At 45.1% G+C, this 17,240-nt stretch overlaps 1 protein-coding gene across 3 annotated transcripts in view; it reads right to left on the reverse strand.

The window, feature by feature from the left end:
* Positions 1–253: 253 nt before the first annotated feature.
* Positions 254–17,240, reverse strand: part of LOC129811949 (SAM and SH3 domain-containing protein 1-like) — an 87,504-nt gene continuing 70,517 nt past the window's right edge. For all 3 annotated transcript variants that reach the window (XM_055863741.1, XM_055863740.1, XM_055863742.1), the window contains 16 exons: positions 17,092–17,181; positions 10,883–10,995; positions 10,524–10,625; positions 8,771–8,903; positions 8,020–8,298; positions 7,623–7,813; positions 7,109–7,183; positions 6,865–7,011; positions 6,544–6,682; positions 6,156–6,325; positions 5,844–6,050; positions 3,947–4,097; positions 3,637–3,768; positions 1,151–2,157; positions 630–761; positions 254–503 (listed from right to left, as the gene is read on the reverse strand). In XM_055863741.1, the coding sequence (XP_055719716.1) occupies positions 447–503; positions 630–761; positions 1,151–2,157; positions 3,637–3,768; positions 3,947–4,097; positions 5,844–6,050; positions 6,156–6,325; positions 6,544–6,682; positions 6,865–7,011; positions 7,109–7,183; positions 7,623–7,813; positions 8,020–8,298; positions 8,771–8,903; positions 10,524–10,625; positions 10,883–10,995; positions 17,092–17,181 (3,125 nt within the window). In that variant the 3' untranslated portion in view covers positions 254–446. The remainder of the gene's footprint in view (positions 504–629; positions 762–1,150; positions 2,158–3,636; positions 3,769–3,946; positions 4,098–5,843; positions 6,051–6,155; positions 6,326–6,543; positions 6,683–6,864; positions 7,012–7,108; positions 7,184–7,622; positions 7,814–8,019; positions 8,299–8,770; positions 8,904–10,523; positions 10,626–10,882; positions 10,996–17,091; positions 17,182–17,240) is intronic.

The raw sequence follows: 17,240 nt of genomic DNA on the forward strand, positions 1-17,240 counted from the left end.
CTGTCTACATTGTGAAGAGGGAAAACCCAGATATTTAAAGTTTGTGATGAATGACAGGTTGTTTCTTCATGCAAAATAGATTTGGGGTTTAAAATTCAATTAAGCTGCTTTATTTTAGGGGTTTAGTGAAGGCAGGCCATTTTTGACCCTTAGGACAAGGGGAGTATACAGAATGTTAAGGCTACACGTGTTCAGATGTCTCAGATTTCTTTAAAACATTTTAACTTTCCAGAAAAGGTACATTGAAAGAAAATGTTTTGTATTGCTTTAATGGCACTCAACCTTATACAATATTTAAATGAAGAAAAAAAATAATAAAATCAGTAGTCAGTCAGTATTTCATGTATTCACATGATAGCTTAGAAATGGTCATAATAGCTTAGAATCAAAGGTAAATGACTTGATATGAAACCTTGATAGGAAACCCAGTAAGCTGCAGTAAATTGTCAGTTGTCAGTCACTGCTGTTAGTCCAAGCGCTAGGGTCTGTGGCTTTTGACACACCTGGGGGTATGGAGGATAGGAAAAAACATTTAGAGCATTGTCATTAAGATAATGCTACCCTGAACCTATTGTAATGTTCTAAAGAAGGAATAAATTAAGACTGTAGTAGTATAGAAAGTCACTCACTGCCATGCGCTGCTGCTTGCGGAGCTGTGTGAGTCTGAGCAGGTCCATGGCATACATGGTCTCTGTTAGAGGCTGGTTCAGGTCAGTGGCGTACCTCTGGACCAGAGACTGGGGGATTCCATAGCGACCATACTGCAGGTGGAGATGGGTCAGAGTGAAACACTGGGCTTAAAGGGGCAACATTGTGGGTCCGTCCCAAATTAGACCCTATTCCCTATATAGTGCACTACTTTTGACTAGAGCCCTATGGGCCCTGGCCAAAAGTAGTGCACTATATAGGGAATAGGGTGCCATTTGTGAGGAAGCCAGTGAATGTGTTGTGTACCCTTTTGCATGTAGACAGCACTGTGGATACCTTATGTAACTGAACACAGTACTTACATTGACACACATTGAAATGTATGAGCATAGTACTGCTGCTTAATCCTGAGTGAACATAGTGCTACTTAGCCCCCATAGTACTTAGTACTGCATGAGCATAGTACTACTACCAGTAGTGTATAATTGTGGCGAGGGCGTACCTTGTCAGAGAAGGGCTCCGCTGTCAGATCTATCCCCTCTGACTCCAGTCTTTCCTCCAAGAGGGGTCCCAGGTTGACTGACCTGACAGGCATAGTTTCCATTCCCCCAGCAGGCTGCGTCATGTGGACTTCAGACTGGAGAGGACAGTCTGCAAGGTCACAGTCTGAGATACAGGTTTGGGTTGCCGGGTCTGAGCTGCACGGTTGGGTTGTTGCCTCTGTAATAACTTCATCCTTTAAAGAGGTGCCATCTAAAGAGAAGAGCCTATAGGCACTACCACCGTCACTGGTCATTGCTGGGGGTGATGATGGTATACATGGGTTTGACAGGAAAGGCTTGGCTGAACGATGCTTGGGCCTACGTCCTGGTGCTGGAGTGGATATTTTGAGGTGTGTGTATGGAAGGAGGTCTGTTAACCTGGGAACTCCCATGTCCAACTCTAACGTATCAGACAGAACACTACAAGGTGAGGTGAGCAGTGGTTGTGAGGACAGGAAAGATCCTTCAGAGTGTGTCGACAACTGCTGTAGGGCCTCCTCTTGTGTAGGGTAGCCCTGTCCCTTAGCTTTGGACATGGTGTTATGAGCTGGCGTCATGTCTTCCAGGGTGTGGAGCTCAGTGGTGTAGAGGCCCTGGTCTGAGTGAAGCTCCCCCAGGGGGAGCAGCCCCAGGGCTGTGGGAGTAGGCTTACCTGCCAGGCCTAGGTTACCACAGCTCCAGCTCCTCAGTGGCATGGCTCTGTGGGTGTGACTGCGATGGCTCTGGCTCTGGCTTCTGCCTGGGCTCAGAAGGTTGCAGCTGTTCACGGAGGCCCCTAGAGACGGTAAGGTAGTGGACTGGTGCTCTGGTCTGGTCTGTAAGGTGGTCTTGCTGGGGTGGATCAGGGGGAGGCTGGGGTGGGTCGGGGTGAGGGGGAGACCGGGGGACTCTGGGGATGGGAGGTGACTGGATTGAAAACCGGACGAGGACCTGCTCATGGAAGAAGACGTCTTTTTGCCCCTCCCTCCTGAAACAAACAGGTACAGGTGTGTGCATAATGCACATAATTTGTTACTTCTTTTATTATATGAAGCTCTTTCCAGAGGAAAATAGAAATACATGAGGAACAGAAAATTAAAAAAAAGAAGAGTATTTATTGTATTGTGAAAGTTGACTGGTATACAATGGTTGTCAGGTAGGAATTGATAGTGAGTGAAATGAAAGGAGGCAGAAATAAGCAGGTAGACAGGCCGGTATAGTACATCACTGAGTATTTTATTCCATCCCCGGGCTCTCACTCGGACAGTAGCACACTTCAGAACTGCTCAAAGACTGTCGTTATGTCCCAATGGGCACCCTATTACCTATGTAGTGCACTATGGGCCTTGGTCAAAAGGAAAAAGGTGCCATTTGGGACTTGACCTAATATATCTCAGCCAGTATTGCTCCTAGCATCAGAAGTGCTATGGGAAGATTGCAATGAGCTGTATTTAACACCGATTTGAAGGTTTCCTCAACTCTAATACACAGCTTATATCTTAGACATTTGAATCATTTGTTTCAGTCACAACTATGCATTTTGATGCGCCCACAATAATTGCACAACAAAAATGCTGCGCCCCCATTTTTCCAAGTATAATTGAACCATTTAGTAAATCCTAAAATTATTTGCATAATGCAGGTCTGTATTTAAGCACATCATAAAATATTGTGCAACATATGGTTCTGAACTAGAAAAATATACACACAAAAACAGCAAAAATCGAGAGAGAAATATACAAGTGTGGAAAATAGTCTTGACGTCAAACTCTCCACAGAGGCTGTTGACATTCACAACAGCCTACAAAAATCAGCACCATTCCTTATGCTATACATGATTTTAAAGACTAAACCCAAAGCAAACAACCACAATAAGAATGATATATAAGCAAGCTTTCACAGTAAATATGTAAGTAGTACTGACAAAGAATTTCTTTTTTAAACTACAGCTTATCGTCACACCTTTGGTTCAACAGTCACCATTTTCAGCAAATGCAAAACCACCATCACGCAGTACACGAAGACAAAACTCTTCCTGTATAGGTCTAAAAACAGTCCTACGGAACACATACAGTACTACAGGTCTCTGAAAATAATTTAGTTACTGAGTAAGTGTAAAAGAGTTAGCTGTCTTCTCCACACAGGCAGAGATATATACCATCCCATCAGTTCAGTTCTTCCCTATTTTCAATGAAGGGAAAATACATTGTTGCAACAAAAAAACTAAGTCAGAAGATCAGTGCCTGTATTCAAAAAGCTCTGCGTAAGAGTGCTGATCTAGGATCAGGTCCCCCTGCTGTCTATATAATCGTATTCATTAGATCTAAAACGCAAAACTGATCCAAAATCAGTCCAAAATTAGGAGCCCATAGCTTTTAGATAGAGAATGAGGTGGTTGGAGAAGACCCATGGCAGCAAGAAGAGGATGAAGAAGAGGAGAGTCAGAGTCGAGTCAGGCTGTCATTACCGTTCTCCAGATTCTCGTTGCTCTCGTAGCAGCCAGAGTCTCGTGGGGAGTCCCCCAGGAGGCCCCGGCGGTCCAGTAACAGCTTCTCCTGAGAACCCCCTGTCTGGCTGCTACGGTCCGGGTCGCTGCTACCTGTAGGACACAGCAACACCAGCAAAGGGACGTCAACGGAACGGAGTCAAACGTGGTTTCCATGTTTGAAAACGTTCCATTTATTCCACTCCAGCCATTACAATGAGCCAGTCCTCTTATAACTCCTCCCACCAGCATCCTCTGGTGTCTATGTTTGTTTCTGTGCGTGTGTACTAACCGTCGTACTCCTGCAGAAGCTCCACAGCGGTGAGCAGCACAGCCCTTTGTTGAGGATCTCCGATGTCAAGCTCGTCTAGATCCTCCTCTTCCAGAAGCTTAAAGGTATCCAGGTCCTCATAGCCGTTGAAGAGGAAAGTGGGCAGGTGCTCCTGTGGCAAAGGATGGGGGAAGGCTTTGGTCACGTAGTCAACACACACACACAGTCATGGCTTTAGAAGCTTCTGATAGGCTAATTGACATAATTTGAGTCAATTGGAGGTGTACCTGTGGATTTATTTCAATACCTACAGTTGAAGTCGGAAGTTTGCATACACCTAAGCCAAATACATTTAAACTCAGTTTTCCACAATTCCTGACATTTAATCCTAGAAACAATTCCCTGTCTTCGGTCAGTTAGTATCACCACTTTATTTTAAGAATGTGAAATGTCAGAATAATAGTAGAGAGAATTATTTCTTTCATCACATTCCCAGTGGGTCAGAAGTTCACATACACTCAATTAGTATTTGGTAGCATTTCCTTTAAAATTGCTTAACTTTGGTCAAACGTTTCGGGTAGCCTTCCACAATAAGTTGGGTGGATTTTGGCCCATTCCTCCTGACAGAGCTGGTGTAACTGAGTCAGGTTTGTAGGCCTCCTTGCTCGCACACGCCTTTTCAGTTCTTCCCACAAATTTTCTGTAGGATTGAGGTCAGGGCTTTGTGATGGGCACTCCAATACCTTGACTTTGTTGTCCTTTAGCCATTTTGCCACAACTCTGGAAGTATGCTTGGGGTCATTGTCCATTTGGAAGACCCATTTGCGACCAAGCTTTAACTTCCTGACTGATGTCTGGAGATGTTGCTCCACATAATTTCCCCTCATGATGCCGTCTATTTTGTGAAGTGCACCAGATCCTCCTGCAGCAAAGCACCCTCACAACATGATGCTGCCACCCCCGTGCTTCATGGTTGGGATGGTTCTTCAGCTTGCAAGCCTCCCACTTTATCCTCCAAACATAACAATGGTCATTATGGCCAAGCAGTTCTATTTTTGTTTCATCAGACCAGAGGACATTTCTCCAAAAAGTATGATCTTTGTCCCCATGTGCAGTTACAAACTGTAGTTTGGCTTTTTTATGGTGGTTTTGGAGCAGTGGCTTCTTCCTTGCTGAGCGGCCTTTCAGGTTATGTCGATATAGGACTCGTATTACTGTGGATATAGATACTTTTGTACCGGTGCTTATACACCGGCATTGCTTGCCGTTTGGGGTTTTAGGCTGGGTTTCTGTACAGCACTTCGAGATATTAGCTGATGTACGAAGGGCTATATAAAATAAACTTGATTGATTGGAGGTCTACAAAAAAATTATTTGGCTGATTTCTTTTGATTTTCCTATGATGTCAAGCAAAGAGGCATTGAGTTTGAAGGTAGGTCCTGAACTACATCCACAGGTACACCTCCAATTGACTCAAATTATTTCAATTAACCTATCAGAAGCTTCTAAAGCCATGACATCGTTTCCTGGAATCTTCCAAGCTGTTTAAAGGCACAGTCAACTTAGTGTATGTAAACTTCTGACCCACTGGAATTGTGATAAAGTGAATTATAACTGATATATTCTGTCTGTAAATAATTGTTGGAAACATTACTTGTGTCATGCACAAAGTAGATGTCCTAACTGACTTGCAAAAACAATAGTTTGTTAACAAGAAATTTGTGGAGTGGTTGAAAAAGGAGTTTTAATGACTACAACCTAAGTGTATGTAAATTTCCGACTTCAACTCTATATATCACAAGAGGAGGACATTAACAGCATTCAAGTGTGTGAGTGTCTACAATTACTGTAGGGTTGTTACTATGAGGTTGAGTGTGTGAGTTTGTCTGTGTTTATACTGTACAAGTCTAGTCATTACTTTGAGGTTGATGCGTTCCAGGAGTTCCTCTACAGAGGTGGGTTTGGGCTGCCGTCCCTTCCTCCTCCGTCGGGTGTGTTTAGGTTTGTCTTCCTCCTCAGCCAGAACGTCCACGTAGATGAACTTAAATGTTCCCACCTTACTGTTCAGCAGGCCCATCCACGTCCCCATTGGAGGCTTGCTGATGATGTCAATCACATCACCTCTCTGCAAAACAAGAACAAACACTGTGATTGGTCCATTTGGATAATGATAATATACGTGTGTGTGTGTGTGTGTGTGTGTGTGTGTGTGTGTGTGTGTGTGCATTACCTTCAGTTTGAGAGAGTCAGTGTCGTAGGGGCTGGGGGTGAAGTCAGTGTGCACCATAGCTCGACCACAGAAGGGTCCTCTGTAGGGAAGTTCATCCTCCTCTCCATCCTCAGACTTCACACTCTCTCGGTTGCTGTTGGAGGAGTCTGTGGTGCCCACTGTCTGACCACCTGCAGACAACAAGAGATGAGAGGGTCACTCAAAGGATCTAAACCACATCGAGATCTCTGGAAAATGAACATGCAAGAGTTGTCTGTTCTGCCTGCTGGTCACTGTAAATAACAGCTACACTTTGGAATTAAGCTGAGTATAGGCCACATACAAGACAAATAAATGTGGACCCAGACAGACCCCCAACACCTACCCCAAAAACACAGGTGGTACTTACTCATGGAGCTCTGTCCGCTGAGGGAGCTCCTCAGGCTCTCCACTGACCCTCCAGCCTTCAGCTTGGGTTTCTCCAGTGAGTCTGTGTCTGAGTGGCTGTGGGGGGACTGGGGCCCGCTGGACATACGGTCTGGGCTTAACTGGAAGGCAAGAAGACGAAACTACAGATTTATTACATGGTTACTACACGTTCCCTCCAGCTTAATCTCTCAATCGTCATGAACCAACTCCAACGAATTGCCACCAGGGACACGAGCTAGATTGTAAGTACGGTTTGACCACTGGGTCATTTTGCGTACGATTTGCATCAAGTCTGATGTACCTGTTCAGAGAGAGCGCAGTGGTATCTCTTGGAGATGCGTTTTCTCATGGTTTCTTTCACGGACTTCACTTTCTTGCCCAAAGAGATTCGATGGTTCGTCTGTGGAGACTTGACTACGCCTTTCACACTGGCATCCCCATCTTTGTTCTAAAATTAGTATGAAGTATGGGAGGTCTGGAAACAAAAGCATTGGAAAACAAAAAAATCCCAACTCAATGATTCAACTGATTGTTAAACTACTTACAGTGAGTTCTTGATCTCCGGTGACCATGTGCAGAGACCGGTTGGTCAGATCAAACCCACCAAAGCTACAGGTTCTCTGTGACACAAAGGAGGAAATCAATAAACCCCCTTAAAACCATCACTTCCAAACGGAGACATTGACAGGTTCATCAAACCAAGCACATGCAACAGTGTGGTTCATTGTGACGATAGTTTTGACGATAGTTTTGGACTGAGTGAACATCCAACCGGTCCTAGCCTGTTCCCAGATCTGTTTGTGCTCATGCCAACTCAATTGCTGTCATTGTCAAGCCAAACATTACAATTCCATAAGGAGATGGCAAGGGAGCAGAAACAGACTGGCACCCAGGCTAAACTGTCCCTGACTAAAGATATAGAAACTACACAGTGTATACACTAATTCCTAAACGGCACCCTATTCCCTATATAGTGTTCTGCTTTTGACAAGAGCCATGTTGGTAGTGCACTATATAGAGAATAGGTTGCCATTTGGGATCCGGCCAAACATTACTCACCCCATGGTAGCTGAGTGGGCCGATTACTCTCCTGATCTCTCCATCCGTGACTGACCGGGCCATCCTGGGTCCATCCTCTCCACCACCAACCTCTATCTCTGACAGGGAGGAACCACTACCCCCGGCCCTCACGTCGCCGCTGGGGCCTGTGTCCGGGTATCTCCCTGGGCTACAGGTTGGGCTGGATCCTCCTACATCATCAGGTAAAAGGAGAGAATGTGCTCAACTCTTATCATCTTGCTTAAAACAAATGAAGGGTGCTTGGAACCAAAAAAAGATCACATAAAAAATAACTGGGATATAAGTAGCAATTGAAGCTTAGTTTCAATTTTGTCATAGCAACACATCTTAATAGAAAGGGTTATTGTCCTGAAGAAAATTGTGTGACTTTCTTCACCTGTCTTACTGAAGGCTGTGGACAGTCGCTGGCTGGTGCTGGAGACTGTATCCAGGCTGTGGGTGTGTGTGTTGCTGCTGCAGGTGTCCAAGGAGGAGGAGGAGGGGGAGGTGGTCAGGCTGTCCGAGTCTCGGAGGTCATAAGTCAGCTGGTCGCGCAAGGCGGAGGCCAGGGAGTCATCGTGGTGAAACCCGCCAGACTGCTTCTTCTGAACCCCAGAGTACAGGGACAGAGAGGACATGGCATCACCCGGGACAGGCCCGACCATACTCAGAGACTCTGGGAGGGACAGGGGAGGTGACAGGAGTAAGGACAGGTTTGTGGCAGAGTCAGGGAATCGCAAGACAATGTGATGTGTAATGGATGACAACTCAACTTGGATTAGTAGTAGTAGTCTTTTTTTTTAAACAAGCCAAGTGAAGACCTCTAGAGAACAACAACAGTTTGTTGGCTATAGACTACAGACTATTTAAAGGTTCACATCTGGACCCTAATGTTACTTGTCCAAATCATATCTGGTGCACTATGGTCTTCACCCTACACTTGTTGAAACAAAGGTGCTATCTAGAACCAAAAAAGGTTCTTTGGCTGTCCCTATAGGAGAACCCTTTGAAGAACCCCTTTTGGTTCCAGGTAGAACCCTTATAGTTCCAGGTAGAACCCTTTCCACATAGGGTTCTCAATAGAGTTCTCCTATGGGGACTAAGAGTGTTTGGGCTTGTCATAAGACTCCTGCAGTGACCCGTCTCACCGTCAGACCCAGGCTTCTTGGACTCGTCGATCCTGAGGAGTTTCCTGCGGACCCTACGACTGGAGCTGACCAGCTTATGGAGCCGTCTGAACGTCCCGGACTCCTCCTGTTCACCATCCGACTGCTCACATGACTGAAGAGAACAGACGAACCGGGTTGGAAGGAGAGGAGACCCAGTTAAAAGTGGGTAAGGATGATAAAGACTCAGGTCGGTAGCTCTGATGCCTTAAAACTAGGAAAATGGACACTAATGTACTGTGACAATAATGTACATTTGAATGTTTATTTGACCTGTTTATAAGTGAAGTTAGTATTAGTACGATTCTTCACCCTTTCCGAGAAATGCATAATGAGAACGTAGCTCTATTATTGTTAAGGTAGAGACTGCATACAGCATATGACCTCAATATAAATAATGAAGTATCTAACAAGAGTGTAGACCTGCAGTCTATGTATAGGCACTGTGGTCGGCCTGTTTGACTCAGGGGTTTGTGCTAGAAAACTAAAATGTTTGCAAGCTGGAATACCCCATCTACATGAAAAAAGGTCAGAGCAGTTAGAAGTGTCAGACCAAAATACCATCTCATATGTAGTGCCTGGGACAGTGGTCAGAAAAAAAACCCATCAGTTTATTCACAGTGGATTAATAGTTCAGCACGCCACAGCTATAAAATCAGACGCTTTCCCACGCCTTTTTATACGCTTATGATGACATACTGAATGGGCTACAGCTCACCAGAGTTAGTGAGAAAGAAACCATGTGTGAAAGCTACAGCTGTGGACCAGAGGAGAAACAGAAACCACGGTTATCATTTCTTAAAATATAGCCTAGCAGACATCTGACCACATGGGCTCATCTTGTCGTCTTGTCACAGATCATCTCATCTTAGTGAGATAAAATGTCCACCGTACAAATATACAGGGGCTTTCATACAGGCTATATCACAGTACGCATAGCATCTTGAACCATTAAATAGAATGCTTATTCTGCCTGTCTAGAGTAGGTTTCATCTTGGCAAAAAAAAGAGATGAGATTAAAAGTATTTGAGAGAGTAGTCTATTATTTACAGAACTATAGTTGTAAATTCTTCTTGAGCAAACTCAAAGAATGATAAAGAACAGCTCAAAGTATTTTTCGTAATAATTGGAAGATAAAGTTGAAGTCAGAAGCTGTAGCTACGACATGGAGCCAAGAACTAGCAGGAAAACGGGTGAAGTCTCCAGGAAAATGTGCATCAATTTAAAGCTCAAAAGCGCAAACACTTTGGTTTTGATGGGGAGACAATACAAACAGAGAATTAGGTTTACAATTATCATTATTATTTTTAAGTGACAGTGGGAGGATAGAGAAAACGGCCGTGCGAAGAGATGACAGAGCGAGAAACAGAGTGAGGCCATCCAGATGAATCTGAAATATGTGGGCTGGACCTGAGCCCCCTAATCACCCCGACCATGCAGAAAAGAGCTGTGGCCTGCATAACACAGCACAGTGCTGAATCTACCCACTCACAGCAACACAATAGGGGGTTAGCAGGTGCTTTGACTGGGATGAATAGAGGACTGCCTGTTGGGGAAAGGGCCTGGAGTGGGCAGGTTGCAGGTTCCACACACACAGAGAGAGACAGAGGGGGGCATAAACACCTCACTAGCCTTGTTAGATGGCAGAACGATGAGCTCATAGGGTATACACCAAACACACCGAATCCATACAGAGTGACACCACTTATATCCGTGAGTTGTCAGCGACACTCACGTTGCAGTTGGAGGACTCGTTCACGGTTGGACTGGGAGCATCAGGCCATTCTGTAAGATCAGTGCTGCAGTTCTGTCGGCTCTGGCTCTCAAACTCTTTCAGCTGTGAGGAGGAGAGGGGAGAGAAGAGAGGAGAAGGAGACTCCATAAGTATCCAAATATGGCACTATAAGAGCTAAAGAAGCACAATAAATACGTGATCCAATCAGACTTGTATTCCCTCGTTATAAATCCTACTGAGGTGCTCAATTTCCAGTAATTGCAGAGGACTCCTACAGTACATCCTTAGAAGAGAGATCCAGTACAGTATCTGGAGGAAACTACATACAGTAGGAAGACCCGGAAGTGACATCATCGTACCCTTGCCAAGGCCTCCTCCACGCTTATCATCTTCTCCTTGACCATCATCATCAGCTGGATGCGCTCTTCATCACTCATAGTGATGTCACTGGCTACAAAACCTATGTCCTCACCTGGTAAATAGAACACGGGGAATTGAAGAAAAGCCTTTTTCAAATGTTAGGAACAAACTGTGTCTTTAACTAATAGAAACATCAACATGTGTAGATATTTGTAAATATGTATGTACTGTATATATATATTATTGGTACTCAGTTGTATTAGTAGTTGTAGCAGTTGTTTTTGTTAGTCGTCGGCCTATTAGTAGTCGGACAACTTTTTTGTTAATGTAAGTTTAAAATCTGTATTATTATTCCATTGTTAATAGACAGTAGTTGCCATATTATTATTGTTACTAAGTATAGTGTGCATTTTTTTACATATTTTTTTTTACACTATTGAAAATGAGATGGCGCATCTCAAAACGTATTTATTTTTTAAATCACATTTAAATGTATTATCCCCCCCCCCCCCCCCCCCCCCCCACCCCCCACACCAAACAAACATATATGAACAACAACGACTACATCTCTTCTGCCCAGACCCACATGCTCACACGCCATCCCTAGTGCCTGCATTGTCCTCCACATGGCCTGAAACTGCACCATTTTCTTTCTCTCCGTTGCCCACGCACTTTCAATAGTTAAATAATAAATCGTTTGATTTTTCCATTGTGTTAATGATGGCGGTTTCATTGAATTCTACGTTTTTAGTAAAGGTTTTCTCAAGACGAGCGGTTAGAAGAGAATCGTCCCACCCATCGGGTATCTCACTACACCCCCATATGACATGTCTTGAAGTACGCAGACAGATTAAAAGTACATTTAGATTGTAATAGTTATGTAATACTCCGCCCACAACTTCCAGACTTCATAGCATTCCCAGAAAGCATGGATTATTGAGTCTTATTAGTTTTACACTTACAACATGACTCTGACATTGTGCTGTAGAATGTGAATTTTCTGTAATACATTCTATACATTAGTTTATACTGTATTAAGGGTGCATTTTTGTTAACTGTAATTTTGTTAGTTAAGCGCCAACTTTCCCTTCATTTTATGCCAACAATAGTTCTTGGTTCCAATAGAAAATATAAACTAAGAGATTGTCAGTTGGATAGGCTCTCTGCAAGGTTTTGTATATCTTGCCTGTCATATGAACATCTTTTTCTGACTCAAATAAGATTCTCTCAAGGTTGCTCGGACATTTCGTGATACGTAACTTAAGTCGCATGTATTTGAAACTGGTCAGTTCAAAATTCCTTTTTAATTCTGTCACGGAAATAAATGTATTTCCTGTTACCAAGTCATTTACGATTTCTATGCGTTTAGTTTTCCATTTGGACCAATGTACCTGTGAATTCTGAAACACTACCAACTTATTGTTCCATAAGGATGTGTTTTTAGGGATGTGATATTGGTTCTTGTAGAGTATTTTTCATTTTCTTCCATATTGTTATAGTGTTCTTAACTATGAAGTTAATGTTCTTAGCTTTATCCTTCGGCTGACATGGTAACATGGTAACGACTGGACCGGAAACGACTACGAGTAATGAGAGCACAGCACAAGAGATCACCACAGCAACTGTCACAAGTTCCGCTGCAACAGCAGGCCACAAACAGATGCAGGTATGTGTCTGTGGTTGGAGGAAAGTTACATCACACCATGGGTTGAGGATCCACCAGGGGAAGAAGGGGTGTCTGGGTAAAGAGAGACAGAGGCCTCGCATTGATCACTTTCTGCGAAAGCGATCAAATCCGTCGAATGAAGCACAGCAACTGGACGCAAACCATAGTTTGCAGTGCATCAGTACCACTGTCATGGAGGACGTAAACTCAAGCACCGAAGTAACAACTGAGGTGGAACCAACAACAGGAGTGGAACTCACCCAGCCTCCCAGACCTGCAGTCGAGAGGAGACTACCAGGGCACAGACCGTATGTGAAGTGGCCTGGCGCCAGTGACAAGAAGTTGTGGGAAGCAGTGAATACTGACCTTACCTTGACCCTCGAGAAACTTCGAGGCACAGTGGAGAAGAAGTTGGAGAGGATGGGGGACATCATCTATGAGTACGGGGCAGAAAGCTTTGGAGTGCAAGAGGCAAAAGGCGGGAGAAAGGTTCCAACCCCACCAGTTTCCAGGAGGCAACAAGAAATCAAGCGCCTCGTTCAAGAAAGGAGACAGCTTAAGAAACAGTGGAAGAAGGCCTCGGAAGTGGAAAAGGAGGGCATAGAGGCACTTCAGGCTGACATTAAAACCCGGTTGGCATCCCTCCGTAGAGCAGAGAACCTACGGAAACGCAGAAGGAAGAAAGAACAAACTAGAACTCGATTCTATAAAGATCCCTTCAAGTTCCTTAAAAGTCTCTTCACGAAGGAAAAAAGTGGAGCTCTAAAAACAACAAAGAAAGACCTAGAGGAGCACCTGATAACAACAAACTTTGACTCAAAGCGACATGAACATCTGGCCATCCCATCAGATATCCCACCCATTGAACCCCCGGAACATCATATTGAGACCAGCCCTCCGACATGGAAAGAGGTGGAAAACACAGTTCGACGGGCAAGAACAGCATCAGCCCCGGGGCCAAATGGAGTCCCGTACAAAGTGTATAAGAACGCACCAGACGTCCTGAGGGTCCTCTGGAGGCTTATGAGAACAGCTTGGCAGAAGAAGATAATACCCAAAGTGTGGCGTAGGGCAGGCGGGGTCCTGATCCCTAAGGAGAAGGATGCAGTGAACATCAGCCAATTCCGCCCAATCTCCTTACTGAATGTCGAGGGTAAAATCTTCTTTAGGGTCATTGCCCAGAGGATGTCCGAGTACCTGCAAAGGAATGCGTACGTCGATACATCTGTACAGAAGGCAGGAATATCAGGGTTCTCTGGCTGCTTGGAACACTCCAGCATGATCTGGCACCAGATCCAAATGGCCAAGGTGGAGAAAAGGGACCTCCACGTAGTCTTCCTCGACCTCGCCAATGCATTTGGCTCTGTGCCCCATTAACTCCTGTGGTCTGCCTTCAGATTTTTCCACATACCGGACACCATCACAACGCTGGTGAAGTCGTACTTCAAGGATCTGCAGTTCTGCTTCACCACCTCAGAGTTTACCACCTCATGGCAGTGCCTGAATGTAGGTATAATGGCGGGATGTACCATTTCTCCGTTGGCATTCATAATGGCAATGGAGGTTATCATCAGATCCTCAAAATGGGTTGCTGGTGGACAGCGAGTCGACTCTGGTTTCCGCCTCCCTCCACTCAGAGCCTACATGGACGACATTACAACATTGACCACCACTGTCCCATGCACCAGGAGACTGCTCAGAAAACTCGAGGAGAACATCAGCTGGGCCCGTATGAAGATTAAACCATCCAAGTCACGCAGCATCTCGATTGTGAAGGGAGTACTCTCTGACCTGAAATTCTTCATCGGAGATGACCAAATCCCAACAGTGTCTGAGCAGCCGGTAAAAAGCCTTGGAAGGTGGTATGATGCAAGCCTGAAGGACAAAGACCAGGTGCAACAGCTGCGCAAAGACATCAGTAGTAGCCTACAGTCCATCGACAACACCCAGCTACCTGGAAAGTTAAAGGCCTGGTGTCTGCAGTTTGGTCTCCTACCCCGGGTGTTGTGGCGCCTAGCAGTGTATGAGGTTCCAATCTCAACAGTGGAGAAGATGGAAAGAGGAGTCACAGGCTACTTAAAGAAGTGGCTCGGAGTTCCACGATGCCTTACCACCATAGGCCTCTATGGAGATGGTGTCCTCAAGCTGCCCCTCACCAGTCTAACAGAGGAATTCAAGTGTGCAAAAACCAGGCTCCAGATGACACTGAATGAATCTCGAGACCCAGTGGTGAGCAACAAGGCGCCGACCTTGGCAACTGGGCGCAAATGGAGGCCAGGAAAAGCAGTCCAGGAGGCAACAGCAGCCCTCAGACATGCTGACATTGTGGGTCATGTTCAGCAAGGGAGAGGAGGCCTTGGGCTAACTAGCCGTGCTGCTTGGAGTAAGGCCACTGCACCAGAGCGGCGGAAGATGGTAGTGCAGGAAGTACGCCATCAGGAGGAGGCTGCAAGGTGGGCCAAGGCAGTCTCTCTTGCCAAACAGGGACAGTGGACTCGATGGGACAGTGTGGAGAAGAGGAAGATCAGCTGGAAGGATCTGTCAGCCATGGAAGCGAGGCGGTTGAGCTTTTCCATCAGAGCAACATATGACGTCCTTCCAACACCAGTTAATCTTCACCAATGGTATGGTGAAGATCCGGACTGTGCCCTCTGTTCCATGCCAGCCAACCTCAGGCACATTCTCACAGGGTGTAAAACAAGCCTCACCCAAGGACGCTACACTTGGCGTCACAACCAAGTCCTTAAAAACCTTGCGTCCGCCCTGGAGGACAAGCGAGCTGCCACCAACTCCCTACCACCCCCAGCAGCATCACACCCCTTACGGACGACCTTTGTCCGCGAAGGGGCTAAACCACCGAAGAGCGGCTCTACACCATTAGAGCGAGACCAGCTGCGCTTGGCCCGCGACTGGAAAATGCTAGCTGACATTGGCCGGCAACTTGTGTTTCCTCCGGAGATCGCAACCACCACCCTAAGACCTGACATGGTGCTCTGGTCCCATTCGCTCAAGAAGGTCTTCATCATTGAGCTCACAGTACCCTGGGAGGACTCAGTAGATGAGGCTTATGAGCGGAAACATCTGCGCTATGCCAATCTAGCTGCCGAAGCACGGCATCATGGCTGGAACACAGAAGTCCGACCAGTGGAGGTGGGCTGCAGAGGTTTTGTGGCGACATCTACAACCAGACTGCTTAGAGACCTGGGAATTAAGGGCCAGAGCCAGCGTTCGGCAATCAAAGCTGTATCAGAGGCAGCAGAAGGCAGCAGTCAATGGCTCTGGATGAAGAGGAAAGACCCCAGCTGGGCCCCGAAGTGAGAGGGCCAGGAGGTATGCGGTCAACAATGCTTGACTCAGGGAGGAAGACGCCCCTGCCATGCATAGTCCCATGGGATGTTGGCTATCAACAACAACGCAACTCCTATGACTAATTGGGAATGGGACGCAAGCGTAGGATTGATCACCCTGTCGCTGGCCGCCTTTGGGGAGTGTGTATAGTGTGAAAGGCCGAAACACCCTAGGAACCAAAGGTACACTACTGACGATGCGCTCCCCAAATTTCACCAGTCTCACTGTTCATGAACTCTTGGAAGTGCTTGCACAAAGGATAGTAACATCTCATCCTGTGTTCTTGGAATCTCAATCTTGAAAAAACACATGTAAAAAGATTCTGGGGATGAGCAGGTGCATCTTCAATGTGTACCCATTGTTCCTCTTTAATACATTTAACTATATGTCGTAAGTAAAAGCCTTCTGTGGCGAGTTGATACAATTTCAAGTCTGGAAGGTTAAAACCACCCTCAGATTTAGGAAGATGTAAAACTTTTTAATTCCTTTTTAATCCTATGAATTTCATTTGCCCATAAAGTCTTATGACCGAGTATACTTTTTTAAAAAGACTGTATTTTATGGGGTAATTTGTATTACCGAAAATGAATACAAAAACTGTGGGCGCAAAGCTATTTTAAAAGAGGTTTATTCTACCTGTAAGATTTATGGAACGATTATTCCATTTAATTAGATCTGCTTTCATATGGATGAGTAATGGAATACAGTCATCCATACCGTCACTTATTATGCATCGCAAGTATTTTATATTTTTTGTGGTCCACTTAAATGATTGCTGTAGATAGTGAGCTCTTAAAAAAAAATCGTATTGTCATCATTTTGTTTTTTTATTCGTAAATGTTATATACTGAGATTTTTTTGTATTCTGAAAAGATTTTTTAGCAAAGGGGTCATTGAGTTTTCAATAATGGTCAGGTATATCAGGAGATCTGCAAATACGTTTTGTTTATATTCATGTTTACCGCCGCCCCCGGCACATGCCGTGTGGGATCGAATACCAGTCCCAACTCTCTCCTATACACTATCCCCCTTACCAGTTTTTCCTTCATTTCAGTGCAGTCCCTTTCAATAAACACATGAAAAATACAAAATGAGATCCAAACTAAACAGATGCAGTGAGAATGGGACACAGTTCCCTGACTTGTGTGATCAGAAATATGTTGGGTAAAGACGGAGGATGGATCCAAAACATACTTCTTGTGGTCTGCCGCACGACACCTTTCTGCGACTTCCGGAAATTCTGCCAGAATGACTTGTTTTTCTGTCTCTTTCCGTCCCATTTTCCTAAACAAGGAGGTACAGTAGGGTTTAAAACAGATTTTTTTTTAAACACACTGCCCCAT

Source organism: Salvelinus fontinalis, chromosome 15, assembly GCF_029448725.1.
Source record: "Salvelinus fontinalis isolate EN_2023a chromosome 15, ASM2944872v1, whole genome shotgun sequence".
In the NCBI taxonomy this organism is placed as follows: domain Eukaryota; kingdom Metazoa; phylum Chordata; class Actinopteri; order Salmoniformes; family Salmonidae; genus Salvelinus; species Salvelinus fontinalis.